We start from the raw sequence: 20640 nt of genomic DNA, 5'->3' as shown, positions 1-20640 counted from the left end.
TTGTGTGTAATTGTAAGATGTTTGTTGCTTCACTTTCACTAGACACTGTTGTTTTTCTGCAGCCTAATGCTGCCTTGTTTGAAGCCTGCTGCAATGAGCGCGTCCAGCAGTTTGATGACGAAGAGGAAGATATATGGGAGGAGAAGGAAATTGGCTATGGTACTCAGGTCAAGTCTAGGATGCGGTAAGTGGGGGGCTCTCTGCCACATACATGTTACTTGTCTGTTATATAACCCAAAGTCGCTTAGAACATGTAGGCTGTACCTGTAGTTGTGTGCTTTTGTGAATTTGACGCGTTATTTTTTTAGAGGACACTTGCCCAAATTTGAGTATTTTATTTTGCATGTGCAATAGAGGGCTTTTGACACTTTTGGCTCAACATAAACATAAAGAATCAATGAAAATATAAAAAGTGACCTACATGGCACAGAATATCAGAGGAACATAGAATAAGATGGCAACTAAGGACCTTACCGTAGTCTTAAATTCAGGATAACCTTATGCCTGTGCTATGCATGTTTAAGTCTCTTCACTCTAGTAACTTCTTCCACTTATCTACCACCCTCTTCACAATGCTTGGAACATCCTTACAATTTAAGTGGCATGGAATTCATTTTATTATGCTCCCTAATATGAGCTCTTGTCTACATACAAAACCCACTATTCTCTTCTTAATACTGTTTCTCTATTCTTTTCTGCCCATTGTACTATTTGCCTCCCTGCATTGCAGATTTGGGGTTTCTCAGTCTTCAGAGGACTCGTCCCGTAGTGATGTGGAGAATGGGGAGCCCACTGGCACCCCAGCATCTGATGAAGAGGATGAGGGGGCAAGCCACGGTGTAGAGACACCACCAGCCCTTAGTCCCATCAGCAGCAGCCCCCCCACACAAGACTCAGCCACATCCTCTGAAGGTGAGATGCAAACTCAACAGAGTGCATGGCAGAAGGTCTACTAAGGGTGTATTGTAGCAATAATGGATTTTTATCATGCAGCCTATGGTAAACAATACAATGGTTCTTCAGATCTTCAGGTAAAGGACTTTTACTGGAACATATTTCTGTAGACATCACCGTATTTTCTCTGTATTTTCTTCTCTTTGGTACTCCCCCTTTAATGTATAAATATGATTTGTTATCCTATAAGAACATGATGATGAACATGATAGTTGTTGGTTGGGTCTGTGCAAGGGTGGCGCGATGAGAAAAGAGAGGACTTTAAGATGGGAAATTTCAACTTTGAGACACAGGTTTCAGTTTCTATGAGGTTAAGCGTAATATAAATAAATCCAAAGCAATCACACTAATCGCCAAACACAAAGCACAAGCTAAAAGCAGTTTTAATTAATGATTTTTAGGTATGCTAAAAGCTTTAAAGAGTTACATGTACCAGTTTGGACCATTATTGGTTTTCTTTTATATTTCTTTAATATTTCATGCCAGTTGGCTTTCTTTAGAAATAAACTTTTTTTTTATGGCCACCATGCACTCATGGTCTTATATTCTGTTCTGCTTTCAGAGTCAGGATGGACAGCTGTGTTTGAACCTGTCAACTCCAAACCCCCAGCACCTTCTGTGGCTTTGGATGTAGGGTCCAGCGTCTGGGATGCACCAGTTCCTGAGACATCATCCCCAGAGGAGAAGGGGTGGGCCAAGTTTACAGACTTTCAGCCTTTCTGTTGGTAAGGTTTTGCAGTTTCACATATCGATTCTTTTTTTCTTGTCATATTGTGGGTAGCAACAAGAATTGGGAAGTTTGTTATGCACGTGTCTGTGTTTTTTGTTGTATTTACAGAGTAAAATGCAATAATAAGGCAATTATCAGTGCTACGTTTCCATTTTAGCTTATGGTCTCGCTTACAAAATGCTGCCTTTCCCCCCCAGTTCAGAGTCAGGACCACGATGCAGTTCACCTGTGGATACTGAGAGCAGTGGCTCCGAGGGACATACTAAGCACAGTCAGGATAAATTTTGTAAGTATGAAGTATGATGGCGTGGTGTATGGAGAGTAAACTGTTCTTGTATACTAAAAACTAGAGGACTGCATCGGGATGCAAACTTGCGGGCGGTTTTTCGTGTGTTGTGTGCGTTGCTCGCACCCAGCGCGAATTTTCGTCACATGACTCTGCTCTGTTCCGGCGGGCCAAGAGAAGAGACGCTGTGTGTGAGCAACGTGAAGGCAGCCTTGCGGGAGTACGCGGGAAATCAGGTAAGTGGGTGGGGGAGTTTGTATGAACGAGTGTGTGTGATTGAGGGAATTAATGAGTATATGAGTGAATTAATGTTTGTGAATGATGTTTGCGGGAGTGGACGGGATTGGACACATATGTTGCGGGAGCGGGCGGGAGTGGAACACAGACATTGGTCAGAAATTCAGTGGGAGCAGGATTAAGAAAACAGTCCCGCGCAGGGCTCTACTAAAAACAACACCCTAATGAAATCAAAGATGTCTTCAGATATATATATATATAGTACCATATATTTCTATGTAGAGTTTAAGAAAGGTCTCGACTTTTGTAGAAACCTAAAGTACTATATGGCAATTAATAGAATGAGGATGACAGTTTCTATTTATTTGTTGTAATGTTGTTGGTTGGGTTTTCCCTCAGTCAGCACCACCTCACCGTGTGCATGGAATGTGTGCGTCGCCAGGAAGGCTGCAGTAATTGGTTCAGATAGCGGTTCCTCAGGAGGCTCCGACAGTGAAGAAGAGGAGAAGATAAACATTGTCACAGAGACTATTAGCACAGGAACTGGGCATGAGACCATCAGGCTCATCATGGACACAAAAAATGAGAAGGCCACCTTCAGCAGGTGAGATAAAGGTCCCCAAAACTAGAAGTGAGGGTGTTTGTAAAATATGTCCCTGATAACTGTGTCAAAGTAAAATTCGAGTTAGTAACATTGTATAAGCATTCAGTAACAAAATGAACTCTGAAATCCTGTGGAATGTCAGAGTAGAAAGCGGCTACATCTCTTTTTCATGTGATTGTGCTCATCAAAATTGTATAGTGCTCTATGACTTATTTAGGATATTATGGTATATATATATATTATAGTTCACAATATACCATGTCACTTAAAGGTCCATATACCTAAGGCAGCTTTTTGGAAGCAAGACAAAACAACTAAAGACAGAAAATGCAAGCAGTTGTGTTTTTTCTTACAATTGCCAGCCTTCATATTTATTTAAACACGCGTGGGGAAGGCATTAAATCATCCTGAATCTAATAGAAGACCAAGGACTGTTTAAGTTTTAAGTCTTTACAGCTTGAAAAGTGGGCAGACCAGATGGGCCAAATGGTTCTTACCTGCTGTCAAATTCTGTGTTTCTATTTTCTATGTACCACTAAATCAATTCTATACAAACTTTGTAAACGAATTTCATTAAATGATTTTACTTTTCTCTTGACTGTGTTCCTTCTCTTTCCTGTATACCTGTCCTTCTGTTATTCTCCCCCTCATTGTGGGCACTTCTCAGAATCTTTACACCTGCAGGGTATGTACAGCATGCCAAGGAAGGACTTACATGCTCCAAACACCCAATGGAATAGGGAGAGTCTCAGTTGTTACTCGGTGTAAAAGAGACTTGACTTTGTGTAGCCAACATGTTACTCTGTACAGTGCGTGGTATATTCCCACAATATCTTGCCTTATCCATGCACGTTTTTAAATCTCCTTTACCTTGGGTAACATAATGGTATGCTGTGTTTGCTACTCTTCTATAATGTTCTTTGCAGTCGAGGTGTTCGTTTAAATGCAGCAACTTCAATAGTATTTTTGTGTTTTAGAGTATACGATCACAGTTCATCTGCTAGGGTGGACTAGCTGGGCATCTTGAGCAGTTGAGTTTCTGCTTTCATACCCGCACAGAAAGCCCATTACTCAATTGTTGGGTGTTCCGGGAGATACTCCTGGATTATCCAGTACGTTCTGTGGATTTGACTCACTATATATCTTCCTACATATAGAGTCAGTCCTCTATTTTTGCTCGAGTCTCAGTTCTATACACTGTACACCTCTTGTGCTAGAGAATGCAGCACTGGGTTTGCCCCAACGGTATTGCCCCACACACTACAAGTGTGCCAGAAGCTGTATACCAATTTATTTGTCTTTGTAGAGTTTATTTTTTTATTGGGAATGTTCGGTTGGGGATATTTGCCCTCTTTTTCCAGTAACAGGGTGGGAGCATGCTGACAGTATCCATAGTGCCCATTACTGTCAATAATTAGGTGTTACATATCCATTCCATCCAGTTTAATCTCTGGAGAGTTCATCAGGTCTTACAGTAGGGAAATGATCTTAAAATAACTTACAGTATATGCCAGTGGTAATTGTACAGGTAAGTGGCATCATGCCTCATGTTAAAGTTCCTCTACAAACAACCACTGGATCAGAATCCAGACTGTTTCTTGCGCATAATCCATGTTCATTTGTTAGACCCCTGTACAGATTTGTTTGTTACTGGACTTTCGACAATTAAATTGAAGGTTCCATACACCGTATATTGTCTATACTATTTGAGATCTTGTACAGGATTTGCCGATACCATATTTGTTGCTTATGGTCATGCGCCAAGATTGTTCCAAAATCAAATTTCACCATCAACATTCTCCATATCCATGACAACTGACTTTACACCCACATATTAGATTACCACAGATTTATTACGCTCCTGCTTGGCCTTAATCCATTCAGTTAGTGGCTCACTGTATGTTTCCTGTTTTGTCTTGCCTTTAGATGTCAACTCCTTGCCATCTGTATCAACTTGGGCTCGTAAGGGAGAGACATTTATATACTAAATGAAATGCCAAAAATAAGGTCATAAAAGTAAAGCCCAGCTCCCACTGGGTCTATGTCTGGCCTTAAACCTTGCATTATTAGATGACCAACCTGTAAATATCCCACTGACGTCACTTCCCCTATCAGACCTAGCTAAGCCGGGCGCTACTGAATCAGCAGCAGGCGTAATGGTTAGGGGCTTCATACGGCCATTTATGTAATTTGGCAAGTTATTTAGAAAAATTATGGTACGCAAAAAGTGCAGTGTACGTATATGCATTTATAAATATACTAGGGCTAAGGTCTCACTTCTATATACAGACTACGCTGCCGTGTGCACCCAGGTTCACATATAGCTAGTCTGTATACGCTGTTGTGTTGCCCTGGCATTTCTCTGTAACAAGGAAGAGGTAAATGCGATTCTGTGTACGTCCTTACAAGACTGTAGTGCTGTCATTCATATCCATAAGATTCTCCCTTCTCCTGGAGGTGTTTGGAGTGTACTGAATGTTTTGGGGGTGAATTGATTGCTTGCTTTGCATGCTCACTGCATTTCACAATCACTTCATTTTTCTGCATGGAGGACATGACCATCGCAATGGAAACAGCTGGCCTGGAATTTGTAGAGGAACGTAATGTGTTAATTTATGTTAGCTATTGTATTTGACCACCTATAAGTTGCTCTACATAGTAGGTATATTGCATTTTTTGTTAAAAGTATATGTGTTGGAATCCGTTGCTTTCTTAAATTCTTTGATCTAAGGAACGTTATTTGTATCCTATAGATGTATGTATGGCGTGACTACAAGTGGATGAGGCACCTTTCTATCAATTTCATGTCTGTTCTCATTTTACGTATTCATGACATATTAATCACCATAGAGAATAGAGGAGCCATTTGGTTTAGAATGTATCTTGTTTGCTGGAGTCATGCAGGTTATTGAACCCATCAATATTTCTTGAAGTTGTTGGGAGTTATTACCATAATGAATAGTCTTGTAGATACACCATTTGCATGTCATACGCTAGAATCCCTTCCAGCTCCCTTTCTTCTGCCGGAGAACGCAGCACTGGGTTTGACAGAAAGGTATCGCCCAACACATTACAAGTGTGCCGGACGCTGTAATTCTGTGTTCTGCACACGGACACGCAACACTGTCACTGGCGCCCAGACACACATAGCGTTGTGTGTTGTGTAATCCTTCATCAGAGGCATGCAGTGCACAGCTTACATACACACACACATATATACCCAACCCATCGGCTTAATGCATAACATGTGTTGCGATATTAGTATTAACGATACACATGCAATCTTGCATATTTAGATATTTAATGCTACTTCTAATCTCTGTCCTATGCATAGTGCTACATAAAGGTAAATAGTGCACATGCATGTAATACTCTTATACCCGGGTCTACTTTTTCTGTATAGAAAGGGATGTCTCCTAGGTGTGCCATTCTTTCTGATATGCACAGCTCCACATCCATGCATTTCAGTCACAGTTACTGGAGACGTTCTATCCACATAGTACATGGTTTCATACATTATTTTGCAGTACTCTGTTCACAATAAAATATGTTTCTGTATTAATATGCATACTGTACTATTCACAAGCCATTGGTTTTGCATGTGGTGTCATGTCATTTACACTATACCCGCAGGTTCTGATCGCTCACTCACGGGCCCCGTTTTCTTAACTTCGGAACAGTAATAGACATGTAGCGTGAATATCGCCCACATTTGGGAAGAACGTCTGATTTACAGTAAATTTGGTTATGGGCTGTGCATTAGCTTTGTGTCGAACAGCTTGACATATTGGACTTCTCTTGCTGCAGTAACCCTGAAGGTCTTGCCCTTGATCAGCTGAATATCACAGATGTTAAATCCACAAAGGAACTTCATTCCTGTAACAGCAGCAATGAAGATCAGTCCTCAGATCAGAGCGGAGCTGCACCATTTACCACAACCACGCCAAGCTCCTGCAGGGACAAGGGGTGAGCCACTAGGTTTATACCTCTCAATGCATTTCTGTGTCTATAGGCGTGTAAGGGGTTTTTGTTATGTCAGCCAGAACGCTGGCACAATGTGCTTGGGAATGTTGGCAAGAAATCTGACGACACCAGTTTAATGAGTTGAGTAAGCAAGAGATTCTTTATTCAAGTGCGCACAGGGGAGAGTCCAGTTCGCAGACTTCTCTCTCCCTCCTTAATTTTCTAACAATATATAGGCAAAGAAGCACAAACAGTTATTAGCATATTGCCTAGCTATCTGTTGGTATATTTACTTTAATCTGCTGACACACACGGTTTAAAGAGGTCAAGGAAAAAAAAAATAGCCCCCCCCAGACATGTGAAATCTTTACTTACAGAAGGTCAAGAAAGGGACAACTTGTCCTTTGTCGTGGTGGACTCTGATTCTTTGCAACAAGGCACTTAGAGCAAAGAAAACATACGAAAACATACCATACGTACACATTCTTCCAAGACACAAACAAGACATAAGTAAACTAAGAAATGAGGTAGACAGGTGATTGTAGGGTTATCTTATCTGCTATCAGCAGAATAAGCAATGAGGTAAAGATCATTGTGCTGACATCCAGAATCAGCAAAATTCTTCAACTTCCACATTCTCTACCTGAATGCAAAGCTGTAGGACACAGTTCCGTGGTAATGTTGAACACAAACATTTGGGCTTATTCACTTCTGAGGACATTTGCAGGAGAGTTGCAGTTACATCTCAGTTTTTCTCACTATGCATCATAAAAAGTCAGCCCCAGAGATCATCTGCTCCAAAAGTATCTTGGATTGCTTTGCATGATTTAACTGGTTGAACAGTGCATTTTGCAGGTCCTGTGCAGCCCATCTACCAGATACTTTGCCAAGCATGGCCCTTTACAATACACAGTGAATTCAGGGAGTTGAAACCAAAACTCTCATGCCAGTGGCCTCTTTAGTAACGAAAATGGATGGAATAGAGTCTAAAACATCTTTTACGTTTATTGGTGTTCTGAATTCGGCTAGTGATACTGTCTATTTGTTCAGCTGCAGTGATCTCGCCCTGACGCCTGAAACGACACTCAACGGGCCAGCGTGACATTGCTGAAGCTGAGAGCTACATCTGGTCTGAGGCAGGACCTCGTACTCCCAGGGACCTGTGCGCTGTTGCACCTATGCCTCATTTATTTGGAGAACTTTCTTTGAGTAAGGCTGAGAGTGTGCTGCAAGGGGGACATTAGTACAGACTGATCTACAGACAACTTGGAAATGTAGCACGGGGTCTGTGTATGGGAACCAGCCCCGCAGATACTATGAAATGGATTACTGCCTCCTAAACAAGCAGCTTATTTCTCCACTACAGGGGACTCGCAGATCATCTGGGAAAATGAACATTGATGATAAAGAAAGAAGCTTTGGCTCCTAACCTGGAGTCCCTCCTGCAACAAGCAATTCTTTTGTGTTTTTGTTAGCAATAATCTTCCGTGTTTTGCTGCGGATGTCCTGGCATGCTTCTGCCTGCTTACATGGGCTATGTTCCTAGCAACGTGAATCAGGGCTGGTGTTTCCCAGGACAAGTTAGCATGTTTGACATAGACAGTTAGCCATCATATTTTGTTCTGTGCACTTTAGCTGTTTCCTTTGAGGAGCCCTTAGTCAAGAAAGAAAAACCTCTTCCAACAGAGGGAAGCTCATTTATTGTCGAGTAACTGAACCTATCACATGTACATTTTGCCCTGCCCCATGAAACATATTCTGGGGTATCCAATTGTTTATCAGAAAAAAATACCTCTTGTAGCATTGAATTGCAAGACCCTTAATGTTGTAAAAATATGTGCACCTGCTACATAGGGAAGTACAAGGGAGAGACGTCCCTTTTAATGTTTTTATTTTATATCTTTGTTTTTATGTAAAAAATGATCTTTTAAATGCAGGTGCTGTGTACCTTCTGCTTGTCACTTGCCTAATATCTCAGCAGCTTGTGTCTCCTGTTTCTTCACGTCCAGTGTTCAGAACTATACAAGAAGGGATTCTTGGCAGGAGAAAGAGCATTAAGGATTGGGACCCTGGAAGAGCAGTATCCGACCATCTCACCCACACTGCACTCAGGAACGTAGGTTTGTACAGTACATTAGACTTACATGGCCCATTTCCCATCAACATGTTTCCTTCCTTGAAAGCAGTGTTTCTAAGCCAAAAACGACTAAGATATTTTTCAGATGAATACCTCTGTTACATAAATCCCCATAACCAAAAATAACCTTCAGATTAAAAAGAAATGTGCAGGGGGTAAGCAGCCTGTGGTATGACCATCAGAAATACATTGTTTACACGTACCACACGGTAAAAAAAACTTTGCCTTCAGGTTATGCCAACTGCTGAAACTTCTTCCCTTTTAACAGCATCATTGCAATTACTAGTGTTTGGCTTTGGAGTAATTCTCAATTTATGGAAAATATCAACACCCAGCACTTAATGTTTCCAAATGAGACAGCACTTCTTCTCTGGTTGAAGTACCAGTTGATTACTCAGGGGTATTTGTCTGTGCAGATGCAGTGGAGCACAGCGCCCTAGAAGATACATGGCTGCTTAATTCCCAATTTAAGATGTATAAGGAAGGAAGTGGTGGTAGTGGTCTCCAGTCTGGTAGGACGTTCTTGCGTTATACTTCCTTACAACAGAATAGAAGTGCTGGTGCTCACTTAGGTGCCACTAGTACAGGCGCAGCAGAATGTGCATGCGCACACGAGTCCTACTGCTAAAATGCAGCAATGAGATAGCTGTGCCAAAATCTAAAAAAGATTTTAAATATTTAATATTTTAATATTTAAGTCTGTTAACAAATATGATTCATATTATAGGCAGTGTTTGGTGAACATATGTACTGAGTTACACGTATGCCTAATCCTGGATATCTGTGACACAGTCCTTTTTAATACGACCTAAATGAATGCATGAAATTTATATTTTTAAGAAACATCCTCCTCATTGGCCTTTAGGGCACACATAGAAGTGGCTGAGGAGGGAAAGAGCCCCCTGGGAGGCAAACCACATGGCCTCCCCCAGTCTTACTTATTCTGGTGTCTTTCACACACTGTATATAAATAGTTTGAAATATATCCCTCTTGGTGATATTTCAATTTCCTAGGTACAAGTCTATGCCTCAAATAGTTCCTGGGTCATTATATACCGGTGTGTGTATATACATATATATATTCTCTTACATTTGACCTGCCCTGTGACAAATCAAATGTTGTCCATGTTTATATTTGCCCCAAGGTAATACCTATAGGGGTAATTAAGAGGAATTGTCATACAATGCAATAAATGTGAAGCAATCACTGTAGCAACTACTTTGCCCCAGAACTGCTCTTTACACATACTTTTTTCATTAAGACACTAAAATTATTTTGTTGTCGCCTTCTTAAGTCGTGTAGGTGAAGTGGCAATGGAGCAATAAGCAGGAAAACGCCACCGGCTTCCATAGTGATTGTGCCACATTTAGGATGTTCCCCATAATTGGAGTTTAGAGAATTGCCCAATGTGTCTGATAGGAAAAGACGATCACAATAACCATACATTACACTAATTTTCCCAGCATGCACTTACAAAAAAGAAAAATGTTTTAGGGTTTTATCTGATTAATTGGCTAATAAACCAGAATCTGGATTATGCATACATGACATTATCCATGGTATAAACATTTACAGAACATGCCAGGCTGTGTCAGAAACGTTGGTTACAATTGGTAAGAATTTCCTGAAACTACTTGATAATATGTACCGTATATACTAGGCCTTGAGTGAAATGTCAGACTAAATTGTTACCCAGTAGCAATGTACAATGGAGACATTGTCTGGCTGTTGAACTAGAATAACCAAACGCACACAGATGGAAATCTGTGCACGTCTTCCATCAGTAGGCCTGAAATAGTGAGAGGAGAGGACGCAAACTAATCGTAGTACTTCAGATCCTGCAATGTGCATGGAGGGCTTGGTGTGAACGGAACCCCTCAAAAGGAAACCTATCATTCCTTTACATAATCGGAATGCCCGAGACACGGCAACAATCTCCAGTAACTTTACATGTGACATAGGGAAGTTTGACTTTACTGAGAGGGTGGTAGATAAGTGGAAATCCATCCCGCCAGAGGGGGTAGAGGCTTATACTGTGAGGGAATGTAAACATGCATGGGATAGGCATGAAGCTATCCTGAATCTAAGACAAGAGCAAGGAGTGATTAAGGCTTGAGCCTTACAGCTGCTGTCAACACCCATGTTAAATTGCACCATCTATGTTAAATTGCTATCAAAGCGAAAATGTTTTTGCTACTGTGGTTTGGACACAATTTCCCTGTCAAGCCCTTTGCTATTTCTATAAACAGCAAGAAGTCATTTAGATTCTTTTTTTAATCTTTCGCTAATGTACTTGTACCAGTGATCACATAAATTAGCCAGAGTGCTGCAAGCCTTAGTGTATATTAATTAGTGAATATTGATGACTTCTAATAGGGTAGGTTACCTTTGGTGACTGTTTCGAGGCTTAAGAATACAGACATCCCATTATCCGTATTGGCTAGAGTGCTGTGTGCACGGTGTACAGTACAGGGTTACATAAAGTTTTGCATGGTTGTTCCTTAGTTCTTGTTTTTCCAGTGTGATTAACATGCAGTAGATCCAGTGTTTGCTACAGAAGTGGCACCGATCTTAGGTGGACATCAGATACCACGGGGCAGTACTGCCCTAACCTGATGCCGGACGTATCTGATTGTATCACACACTTTGCTCCACCTGTGACTATACAGGGCTTGCATGGGTAAAATCGATGCAACTTACAGCTATTAGGCTTATACATCCTGCATCAATATATTGACGTGATTACATCTCATATTGCCTCACATGTGATGCAATCCGGGGCCATGTTCTAATGCCCAAGAGAGTTCCAGGTCTTGAGAACTTGAATACCATATCATCATAAGGAGATGAGTGTTGCAACAAAACTTTGAAAGCATTGAGATGTTAGTTGTGACAAATGAGCATGGTGTTGAGTTCCCCTTTCAGAACATCACATAGTCCTGACAGCTGCACGTGGCCTCATTCAAGATGTTACATGCTGTGAATACACACATACCGGGGTGTAACCAATACAGTTTTCTGAACTAATATATTTAAAATGCAGTAATAATCCAATATGTACAGAAGGGGCATGGCATAATGTACGTGATTGGCTATTCAGTGGTCCGGTATTAACTGTATATTCTTCTTTGAAAGGGGTCTTCGGTTGCTAGTAGGGTTTGTCCCCAAAGTCTTGGTTTTAAGCCAAATTAAATTGTTGTAAAACAAAATACAACCTAGTATTCCAACACTGCCAACCTTTATATGTATATCCTTCAAGCCTGGAATTCTGGTACAAACATATATGTCTGTCTTTATTTTAACAACTCCACATTAATGTAAATACTAGAATAAATATACTTACTCAACAAATTCTGGTTAAATATGTTTTAGATAAATAAGTCACATTGGAGACATGGTGTAAAAAAAAACCAAAAAACAAACCGCACAATGGAATTTGTCATCCACATTCTGGCATTTTTTAGGAATCATATTTCAATCCCGTCACAGAAGATGATTCACTCAGCCTAGGGTTCAATATGCCCCCCAAAATATGCCACAGGTCTCCCCAGATGTACAAACATAGCCTTTTTGCTGGTAGTGAGTTCTGTACTGAGTTCCAAGACCCGAAGTCTGTTCACTCCCTGGCAGCAGAGCGGTCGAATAAATCCAATAAAATCATGTTCTGCATTGGCACCGACCTCCAGCAACAAAGAGGGTTCTAAGCAATGTTGTGTGTATGTATATGTGTATATACCTAGATAAAGATATATATAGGACTTGTGTTTTCGCCTTTCCTTGTTATATTTTTCAGAGTAACAACCTGTATACTGAAACGTGCAACCTGTTTTTATATATTTGTATATGTATATATATATATATTCATTGTAAACATGCTTGTGGTGTATCTTCTGTTTTCCCTTTTAAATTGTATGTTCTGTTTTATTTTTAATTAAACTGTCTCTCTCTGTATTGTAATCCTGAAGAGTATTTTATCCACCCAATAATCACAAAAGGACTTGAGTGTGTATTTCTGGGTCACCTGCAGCAATTGTATATATTATAAGGACATGTTACTAGAAGGTTTTTTTGTGCGTCTAAACTTGTAAATTGAGTATTCACAAAAATGTTGTAACATAAAAAAAGGGCAGATTAGATGGGCCAGTGATGGCACAGACAATTTGTTTGGGGGTAAAGGTGGCACCATGGGACGTGTCCCACCCTATAACATGTTGAAAATAAGGGGATAAAATGTAACAAAAATTCCAACCTATCAGTACCAACGGAGTATGCGGTGCTTTGCATACCAAGGAGGGAAATGCCTTTGCTCTTTCCCTTAACATACTTACTGCAGGTAGCGTGCAGTAATCTTGACAGTAAGACTCACTAATAACCATACCTGGGAACTATCTAAATGAGCTGACCCTGGGACTCTTGAAATCTTAACCCTTTAATAGCCCATGGTGAATATTCTATCCAAATGGCTAATACCTGTTCTCGTAGAAACCTGAACCTGTCATTATTTTAACATATACTTAATTGAGTCAACCTTCATATAAGCATGGATATCAACCATAACATACTGGTAGCAAAAGCACCTACAGTGACTCTATATACGATCAGAGCAATGTACAAGTCTGAGATTGGGGGCAAAACCCTAAGAGTTAACAAGGTAGGTTAATAAGCTGCAATACACATTCACGCAGACACAGAAAACATACACAGGCTTTGAATCTTATTAAACATGTTAGTTTTTTTATTTTTATTTCTCTGGATATATTCCTGTTTTCAGATATCTAGGCACAACCCAAGGACTGTATGTGTGACACAATGTACAAGAACCGATGTATACTACAAAAACAGGAAGCTTCAGCCTGAGAATCAATATTATGTACAAAGAGCATCCATAGTTAAATATGGCTATACTGAGCAATGACAAATGTAAGAGGAAACTGGGGAATGTGGTGCTTATCAGTCCCGTTAAAGCCAGTGAAGTGACCAAGAAATCTCTTTGCTCACTTATCTAGCTCTGAGTTACTATTTCACTGCCAGAGAGCTTGGAGAAAACCAAGGCCATTACAAGCCATGGTCCATTTATTTAAGGGACATCAGGTGTTAGTAGCACTCAGGTTTTACAATTCACTAGACGTGTTTTGGGCTTTCACATGCTTTATTACCTTGCACACAAAGGACACTACAGTTTTTCTGCTCCCAATACAGTCTCAGGGGGCTAATAGATTTTTTTTTTAAAAAGTACCTATAGAAGGGCTGTTGAAATGCAAGATTTAATAAAAACAATAGGCATGTATGGTACAGATGATTTAAAAACGACTGTGTACTATGTGCTTCAATAGACATTACAGCATTTTTGGGTTCCACTTAATGGATAAACTGTTTGCTATGCATTATGGCCAAGTCTAGTGAAATTCTCCTGCAAGAAGGGCTGAATTTAGAACCAGATTAAGGATTAAAATCAGCCCTGGCACTTCAAGGCATCAGACTGCACACTAAATTCCTAACCTTCTGCGCATGCAGCCATGTGGATCGAGGGAGAACAGAACAGTAAAGGACAGGACTGGTTGCGCAAAAAGCGATAAAGTGTAAAATAGGGGCACCAGCCATTTGTCTGGTTTTCCAATACCTTGCACAAGCCTGGTTGAGCTGGCTCTTAAATATTAAATAGGATAAATTACTGTCAAGCAATCTATTTAGTATGCAGAGCCAGCTCAATACTTCTCGCAGGAGAATCTACCTGGAATTAGCCATTAACCATCCACAGTGGAAGTCAAGGAGCTGAAACGTTGCGGAGATCATGTCGGAAATTAGCCTGTGACTTTGGACTTCAGTGAGTGAGTAATTTTTTCCCCACCTCTGACAAATGGCACCGATTTGATGTGATAACCCATAACCCCGTAGGAACCCAAAGGGAAATCACATGTCAAAAATAAACTAGGAGCCCATTGCAGGATTTCACATGGCCAGACACAAGGTGTTCGCTATCTGCGTGAAATATTTTACCATCTGTAACAGCGGGACCACTTCCTGTAGATTTATAACAGGAGCAATCTGTGCAAATTATCAGCTCTTGGGCAGTGAAAGAGTCCGAGCTCCCTACATCATCCCTTTTCCCATTACAGTCCCCCTTCAGCCTCATGCTGATTCGAGACATTCCTCTATGTACAGCAATATACAATAATAATAATAATAATAAAATGAAGTACAATAGCCACAGAGTTAAAATACCGTTAGCAATTTAACGTTTCCTGTTAATGCCAGCAATACTCACAGCAAACACAAGGTGTCAGCATTGCTGCATTCTGACCATAACATGCGCCAACCAATGTGCAGCATGGAGAAACATGCTGGAAATCTTTCATTTAGTCCACAATCTGCCACAGAGAGGTCCCTGTCTTCGAGGTTCTGGATATTTATACTACTCTCGTAACAAGAGGCTTTCATATAAGAATCTGCCGCAGCATTGTTCATTTCACAGGGGCGAGAGTGAGAAAAATCCTATGACAACAATAAGATCCATAGTGGTTTTCACCTGTTCTATGAGAAATGCGAAAATTAGAACTCCCTTCCTACAACCTGTAAAGGACGGCAGGACAATCTACCGTATGCATTTGTCCAGCCTTAGAATGATGGTGCTGATTCAGAGACTTTTTTTTTTTTTCTTCTCTTTCTTTCTTTTCTTTCTATATAATGCTGGGAACACCAATGCTTTAAAACAAAATGAATAAATCTGTATCTAGCCAATTATAAATATAGATAACTGTGTTCCACTGCTCTAATCCCTGCCTTGTTCTGCCAGGAATTCTGTACCCAGATACTGCTAGGCCTGTCATTCACTTCGCCTTGGAAAATAATTAGAAAAAAAAAAATCTTCACTGAACCAAAAATATCCAGGATAAGACGGTAATCAGAAGGCAGGACTTCTTGAGGATCTCAGCGATCAGTGATGAGTGTGGGGCAATTCTGGCTCTATGTTGGAGTGATCCACACAGTCAAAAATAGGTTTATATGTAAAGGGTGAATGCCTGAATACCTGAAATTTAGGGCCCCTCTCACAATCCAGTGAATTACAGGAGGTCATCAGTGATCTAACATTATGTGCGACTTCTTCAATACTCAATTCCCTGGACTCCTTCATCCAATTTGTCATTGCTTTTGCTTCTACCTCTTTAGTACTTTTTGGGGAACAGTTTTATTGGCTTCTTAAGCCCCAGATAGGCTTGTGATGCTCAGCTGTCTCACATTCCGGTTTAGAGGGGTTTAAGATGTCACATGGTTCCAGCTCCAAGCACAATCAAGGGCACTTCTGCTTTACCACTGGTTAAGGGGATTTAGTGCACTGCAGGTACACTGCGCCCAAGAGTTTAGAGTTTCAGGGGTACCGCTGCCTTTTAATACCTCATGCATCCGACAAGCAGCTCTGGATTCGGTCAATCCATTGTTGGGCAAACAGAGGGTCTGTAGCACAAAAATTATATACCCTCCGAGTTGTTTTCAGCTAAAAGGGAACAGAGAAAAAAAAAAAAAAAGACAGTGAGAAAGTAGCAGAAAAGTACAAGCAGGAAAAGACATACCATTAATTCTATCCAAAAGGCAGATCCTAAGCAAGGAAAAGGCAATACAAATGTCTTAAGGATAGCTGTGTTGGAACTCACATCAAAAAATGCTCTCTCGTCCACGGTTTTGGGTGCTCCTAGAGTGGGAGTGCCCTGCATTATGGTCTCTACCTCCGCCAAGTCGATCTCTCCTTTACATTCAGTGTCTGTTCGGCTCTCATAGTATCTTAGCTAGTAAGAAAGAAAAGAAATCATGCAGGGGGTTAACACTGGCACTCAGTGATGTGAGCTTATGGGGCAGAATGGGCCATTATTGCTAAAGGAAAACAGGACCTAAGCTTTAAATGCAGAGGGAGAGCTGTGGTGTCAGCTCAAGAGAGCAAGAATGCCATAAATAAGGGAGTTTTCATCGTCACCTGGTGTTTTGTCTTGTCCAACACAAACCAGCGGGGTTTCCATGGCTTCATAAAAGCACCTCTCTTGTACAGAGTGCCTTCATAGGATCTGCAACAAAAAAACATATAACATTCTTCTGCACTTCATACATCACTTCATATATCTGGTAATGCAAAACACAAAATGGCATCACGTTAGCTTTTAATTTTAGATCAATGTTAGACTGTATGACTGGTCTGCACCATGGTACCATAACCCCTTTCTGCAATAGCTATAGGATCACTCACAAACGGAAGCATAACAAGAGGAACCCAGGACAGCAAGACCTAAAACAAAGGACAATGTCTAAAATCCAATCTATGTATAGGATATTTAATTACAATATTAAATGCCATTTCCCATTGTATAGCTCTGTGTCGCAGGCTCTGCCCCGCCGGTGCAAAGACACAGTAGGGATTTAGACCTGGGGATGAGTGCTGCACAATTTGTGAAATTACCACATGGCACACTACAATGTACACTTCACACAAGGCTTGTTGCACAATAGCCAGCCCTATCCTACAAACAACAAAGTAGGGAGCACAGGGGGCGTCTAGCTAGAATTAAGGGATGGCAGCCAATGGAGCAATTAATCTAAACATTCTGGTACACACCAGAAGCTTTTTCTGTGCATTCAACTTCCAGTTCCTCATATGGTCACAGGGGTCCCTAGAATAAAAAGACTATAGGCATCTTTTACACCACGACTGGCATGTACTTAGCAAGCACTCACACCATGGCCAGAACACCTTTCTGTCCCTCCTTTACAGGCATTCTATGCAGAAAGTTTTGAGTGAACTGATTATGTGTGCCGTCAATCAGATTTTTGGGGGACACTGTTAATAGCACAATAAGGGGCAGAAAGATGCCAGCCCTCCCCGGTTAGAGATTAAAAAAAAGATCTTTCCTTATCCTCTGTGGCACTTCATTGAACCACAACAGCACAATATTTCTTAAGACTGGTATTTAGTGTATTGTTCACTTTTCTCAGTTATCTATGCTTTCACATCAGCTCTACAAGTTACCTGTTCTCTCTCTCTGCAGTGTTAAACTGGCTGTACAAGGTGCTGGTGCTGTTTCGGGCCCCCAATTTTCCAGATCCGCTAGGCGTACTCGTTGTGCTTGGCCCACTCTCTAAGCTCAGGTTTAGCGTGGAGCCGACCCCACTCTCTTGTAGGTATACACCAAGGGAATGGCGCTGGGAGGACACACCTGATGGCATTAGCAGAGCACTGGACTTCTGTGATACGAAATAAAAATAGGGTTTTTTATTCTGCTGTGACATACTGGGGACGACCAGTTCAGTCAAGGACAGATAACATCCAAAGAAGAGAAAACTTGTAAGGCCAAAGACATGTAAATTTGTGTTACAAATCATTTGCGTTAATTGTGTCCCTGGCAAAATGTAATTTTATGAACTGAAATATGTTAATTTCAGATGGATTATGTAGGATGTACCTTAACCAAAGGGGAAACCATACTTGGTGGGGCCGACAGGGTCAGGAAGACTTGGGAATGTTACTTTAATGTATAAGAATGAAACATACCAGAAAACAATCACACCCCCACGTCCCATTGATTTTAAAGGATATGAATGTTCTGCAGTCCCCAATTACTTATGACACCGATTTATATATAGCCATATTCAAGCCTAGTACAAATGTTATGAGGTTTATCTAATCTGGCTTGTGATCCTGATCTGATTTATGACCTAATACACAAAATGCATGCCTGCTATTGACACATTAGCTTTTAGTGGAGGGGCACTGACATATTACTGGTGACTAAGAGGACTGAAGTATAGTGTAAATGGCTTTTGATCACCATTTAGTTTTGCTGAGCTAGTGCTTAAGCTGAGTACATATAGGGAAATGTGTTCAGCCTGCAAAGAAAGGACCTGCGGGGCATGAGTGGATTAAAGGGACCACACAGTTATTGTATGCATTAAAGTGCATGATGATGGCTGGGTGACAATAGAGCATTATTTTTTATGACTGCTGTAATGCAAAAACCAAGGCTACAGCCAGAAAACAATCTCTACCTACTATCCGTAATTTTACAGGAGGGGAATGGCTGAGTACACTGAAGACCTACCCGACCCTCATGTCTTGCTTCTGTCCTATGCGCTGCCTTTATTTTATCCCATGTTTCTTTCCAGCGTTCAGGGACTTGCCCTAGGTCAGTCTCCAGACTCTGCAACTCCTAAAACATAAATAAGAAAAATACAAATAAAATATGTCGCTACACATAGTGATTTGGAAGACCGCGTGTATATAGCCACCTGACATGTTCAGCGCCAAGGGAAATTGTGTGGCCCAGTGGCTTCAAGTGAGCACCTGATGGACAGGAGTGTCTATGCATTAAATACACATTGATTGCTCTTTAGCAATATCAACATCAAAAAATCATTTGCATAGTGGAAGATATAATGGAAGCAAGTAGGGAGCTGGGTTGTATATTATATATTAGTACTTTGAGGGTGTGAAATATCTTTGCATGTATATATTATTATTATTATTATTATTATCCTTTATTTATATAGCGCCAACAGTTTACACAGCGCTTAATACAATACATAAATTCAAGGGATATGACAAGACAAGAATTGACAGACTAAGACAAACCGATACATTTGGTGGAGAGAGCCCTGCTCGCAAGCTTACAATCTAGAGGGAAATGGGGTGACAAACATAAGGCATAGAGAAAGGGTGAGAGGTAGTGTGGGGGTTGTATCGATGACAAGGAAGTTCTAGCAGCTAAGATGGTATGCTTCTCTGAAGAAGTGGGTTTTTAGATGTTTCTTGAATGTCGGGAGGGAGGGTGAATTCTGAAGGTTCCTTGGGAGCAGATTCCAGAGATATGGGGCAGCTCGAGTGAAATCTTGTAGACGGGAAAAGGAAGAGGTGATGAGTGAGGAGGAGAGCCTTAGCCCATGGGAGGAACGTAGGGATCGAGTAGGAGATTATTTGCTAATGAGGTCAGAAATGTACGGAGGAGCAGTATTATGGATGGCCTTATATGTCAGTACCAGGATCTTAAATTTAATTCTAAAGGTAATTGGGAGCCAGTGGAGGGTTTCACAGAGGGGGGAAGCAGAAGAGGAGCGACGTGCAAGGAAGATGAGCCTAGCAGCCGCATTAAGGATAGACTGTAGAGGAGAGAGTCGAGACAGTGGAGTGCCAACCAGAAGAGTGTTGCAGTAGTCAAGACGGGAAATGATAAGGGAATGAACCAGGGTTTTTGTCCAAACTATTGTCATGACTTCCATTCTTCTTTCCTGCATCTCACCTCTAGTAAACGTGTGATGGCATCCATCTGGAGACGTGCGGGTGCATGGTAGGATGGCCAAATTATTTTGCGTTTAGTCTGCGGAGCAGAACTGTCACTCCGCTCAGGCTCCTCAGGCTGGGTTCCTTGAAGAAGCTCCCAGTCATAAGATGGTCCCTCACTCAACACTTCATGGGTGTAATAGTCCCAAACCCGGAGACCCCACACTGAGCTGTATGGCCGCAGGACCTAGGGCATAGCAAAGTGCATGGTGTATATATATTATATATATATATATATATATATATATATATATATATATATATATATATAAGAGAACTAAAATATTCTTCAGGAATTCTCTGACTATAATGATTAGCCCATGCAATGTAGCACTATATCTAAAACATTATTCCTACAAGGTACTGCATTGGGTACTGGTGCAAAGGACAATACGAAGGGGACAAAAACCCTTA

At 41.0% G+C, this 20640-nt stretch overlaps 2 protein-coding genes across 2 annotated transcripts in view; one reads left to right on the top strand and one right to left on the bottom strand.

Annotated features, from left to right (window-relative positions):
* The window catches only part of LOC149298711 (serine/threonine-protein phosphatase 6 regulatory subunit 2-like), a 32911-nt gene extending 24079 nt beyond the window's left edge, over positions 1 to 8832 (top strand). Inside the window, exons 16-22 of the mRNA XM_089487059.1 lie at positions 63 to 184; positions 731 to 912; positions 1517 to 1679; positions 1882 to 1970; positions 2607 to 2811; positions 6619 to 6777; positions 8712 to 8832. Of these exons, the coding sequence (XP_089343185.1) occupies positions 63 to 184; positions 731 to 912; positions 1517 to 1679; positions 1882 to 1970; positions 2607 to 2811; positions 6619 to 6777; positions 8712 to 8832 (1041 nt within the window). The remainder of the gene's footprint in view (positions 1 to 62; positions 185 to 730; positions 913 to 1516; positions 1680 to 1881; positions 1971 to 2606; positions 2812 to 6618; positions 6778 to 8711) is intronic.
* A 7473-nt stretch (positions 8833 to 16305) lies between these two features.
* The window catches only part of LOC149298710 (myotubularin-related protein 5-like), a 50454-nt gene continuing 46119 nt past the window's right edge, over positions 16306 to 20640 (bottom strand). The window contains exons 36-41 of the mRNA XM_089487058.1: positions 20186 to 20413; positions 18992 to 19099; positions 17923 to 18137; positions 16879 to 16966; positions 16562 to 16693; positions 16306 to 16404 (exon numbers count right to left, since the gene is read on the bottom strand). Coding sequence (XP_089343184.1) covers positions 16306 to 16404; positions 16562 to 16693; positions 16879 to 16966; positions 17923 to 18137; positions 18992 to 19099; positions 20186 to 20413 — 870 coding nt within the window. The remainder of the gene's footprint in view (positions 16405 to 16561; positions 16694 to 16878; positions 16967 to 17922; positions 18138 to 18991; positions 19100 to 20185; positions 20414 to 20640) is intronic.

Source organism: Sceloporus occidentalis, unplaced genomic scaffold (assembly GCF_023333645.1).
Source record: "Sceloporus occidentalis isolate IW3139 unplaced genomic scaffold, rSceOcc1.0.p SCAF_31, whole genome shotgun sequence".
NCBI lineage: Eukaryota > Metazoa > Chordata > Lepidosauria > Squamata > Phrynosomatidae > Sceloporus > Sceloporus occidentalis.
This window is presented reverse-complemented; position numbering and strand designations above follow the sequence as displayed.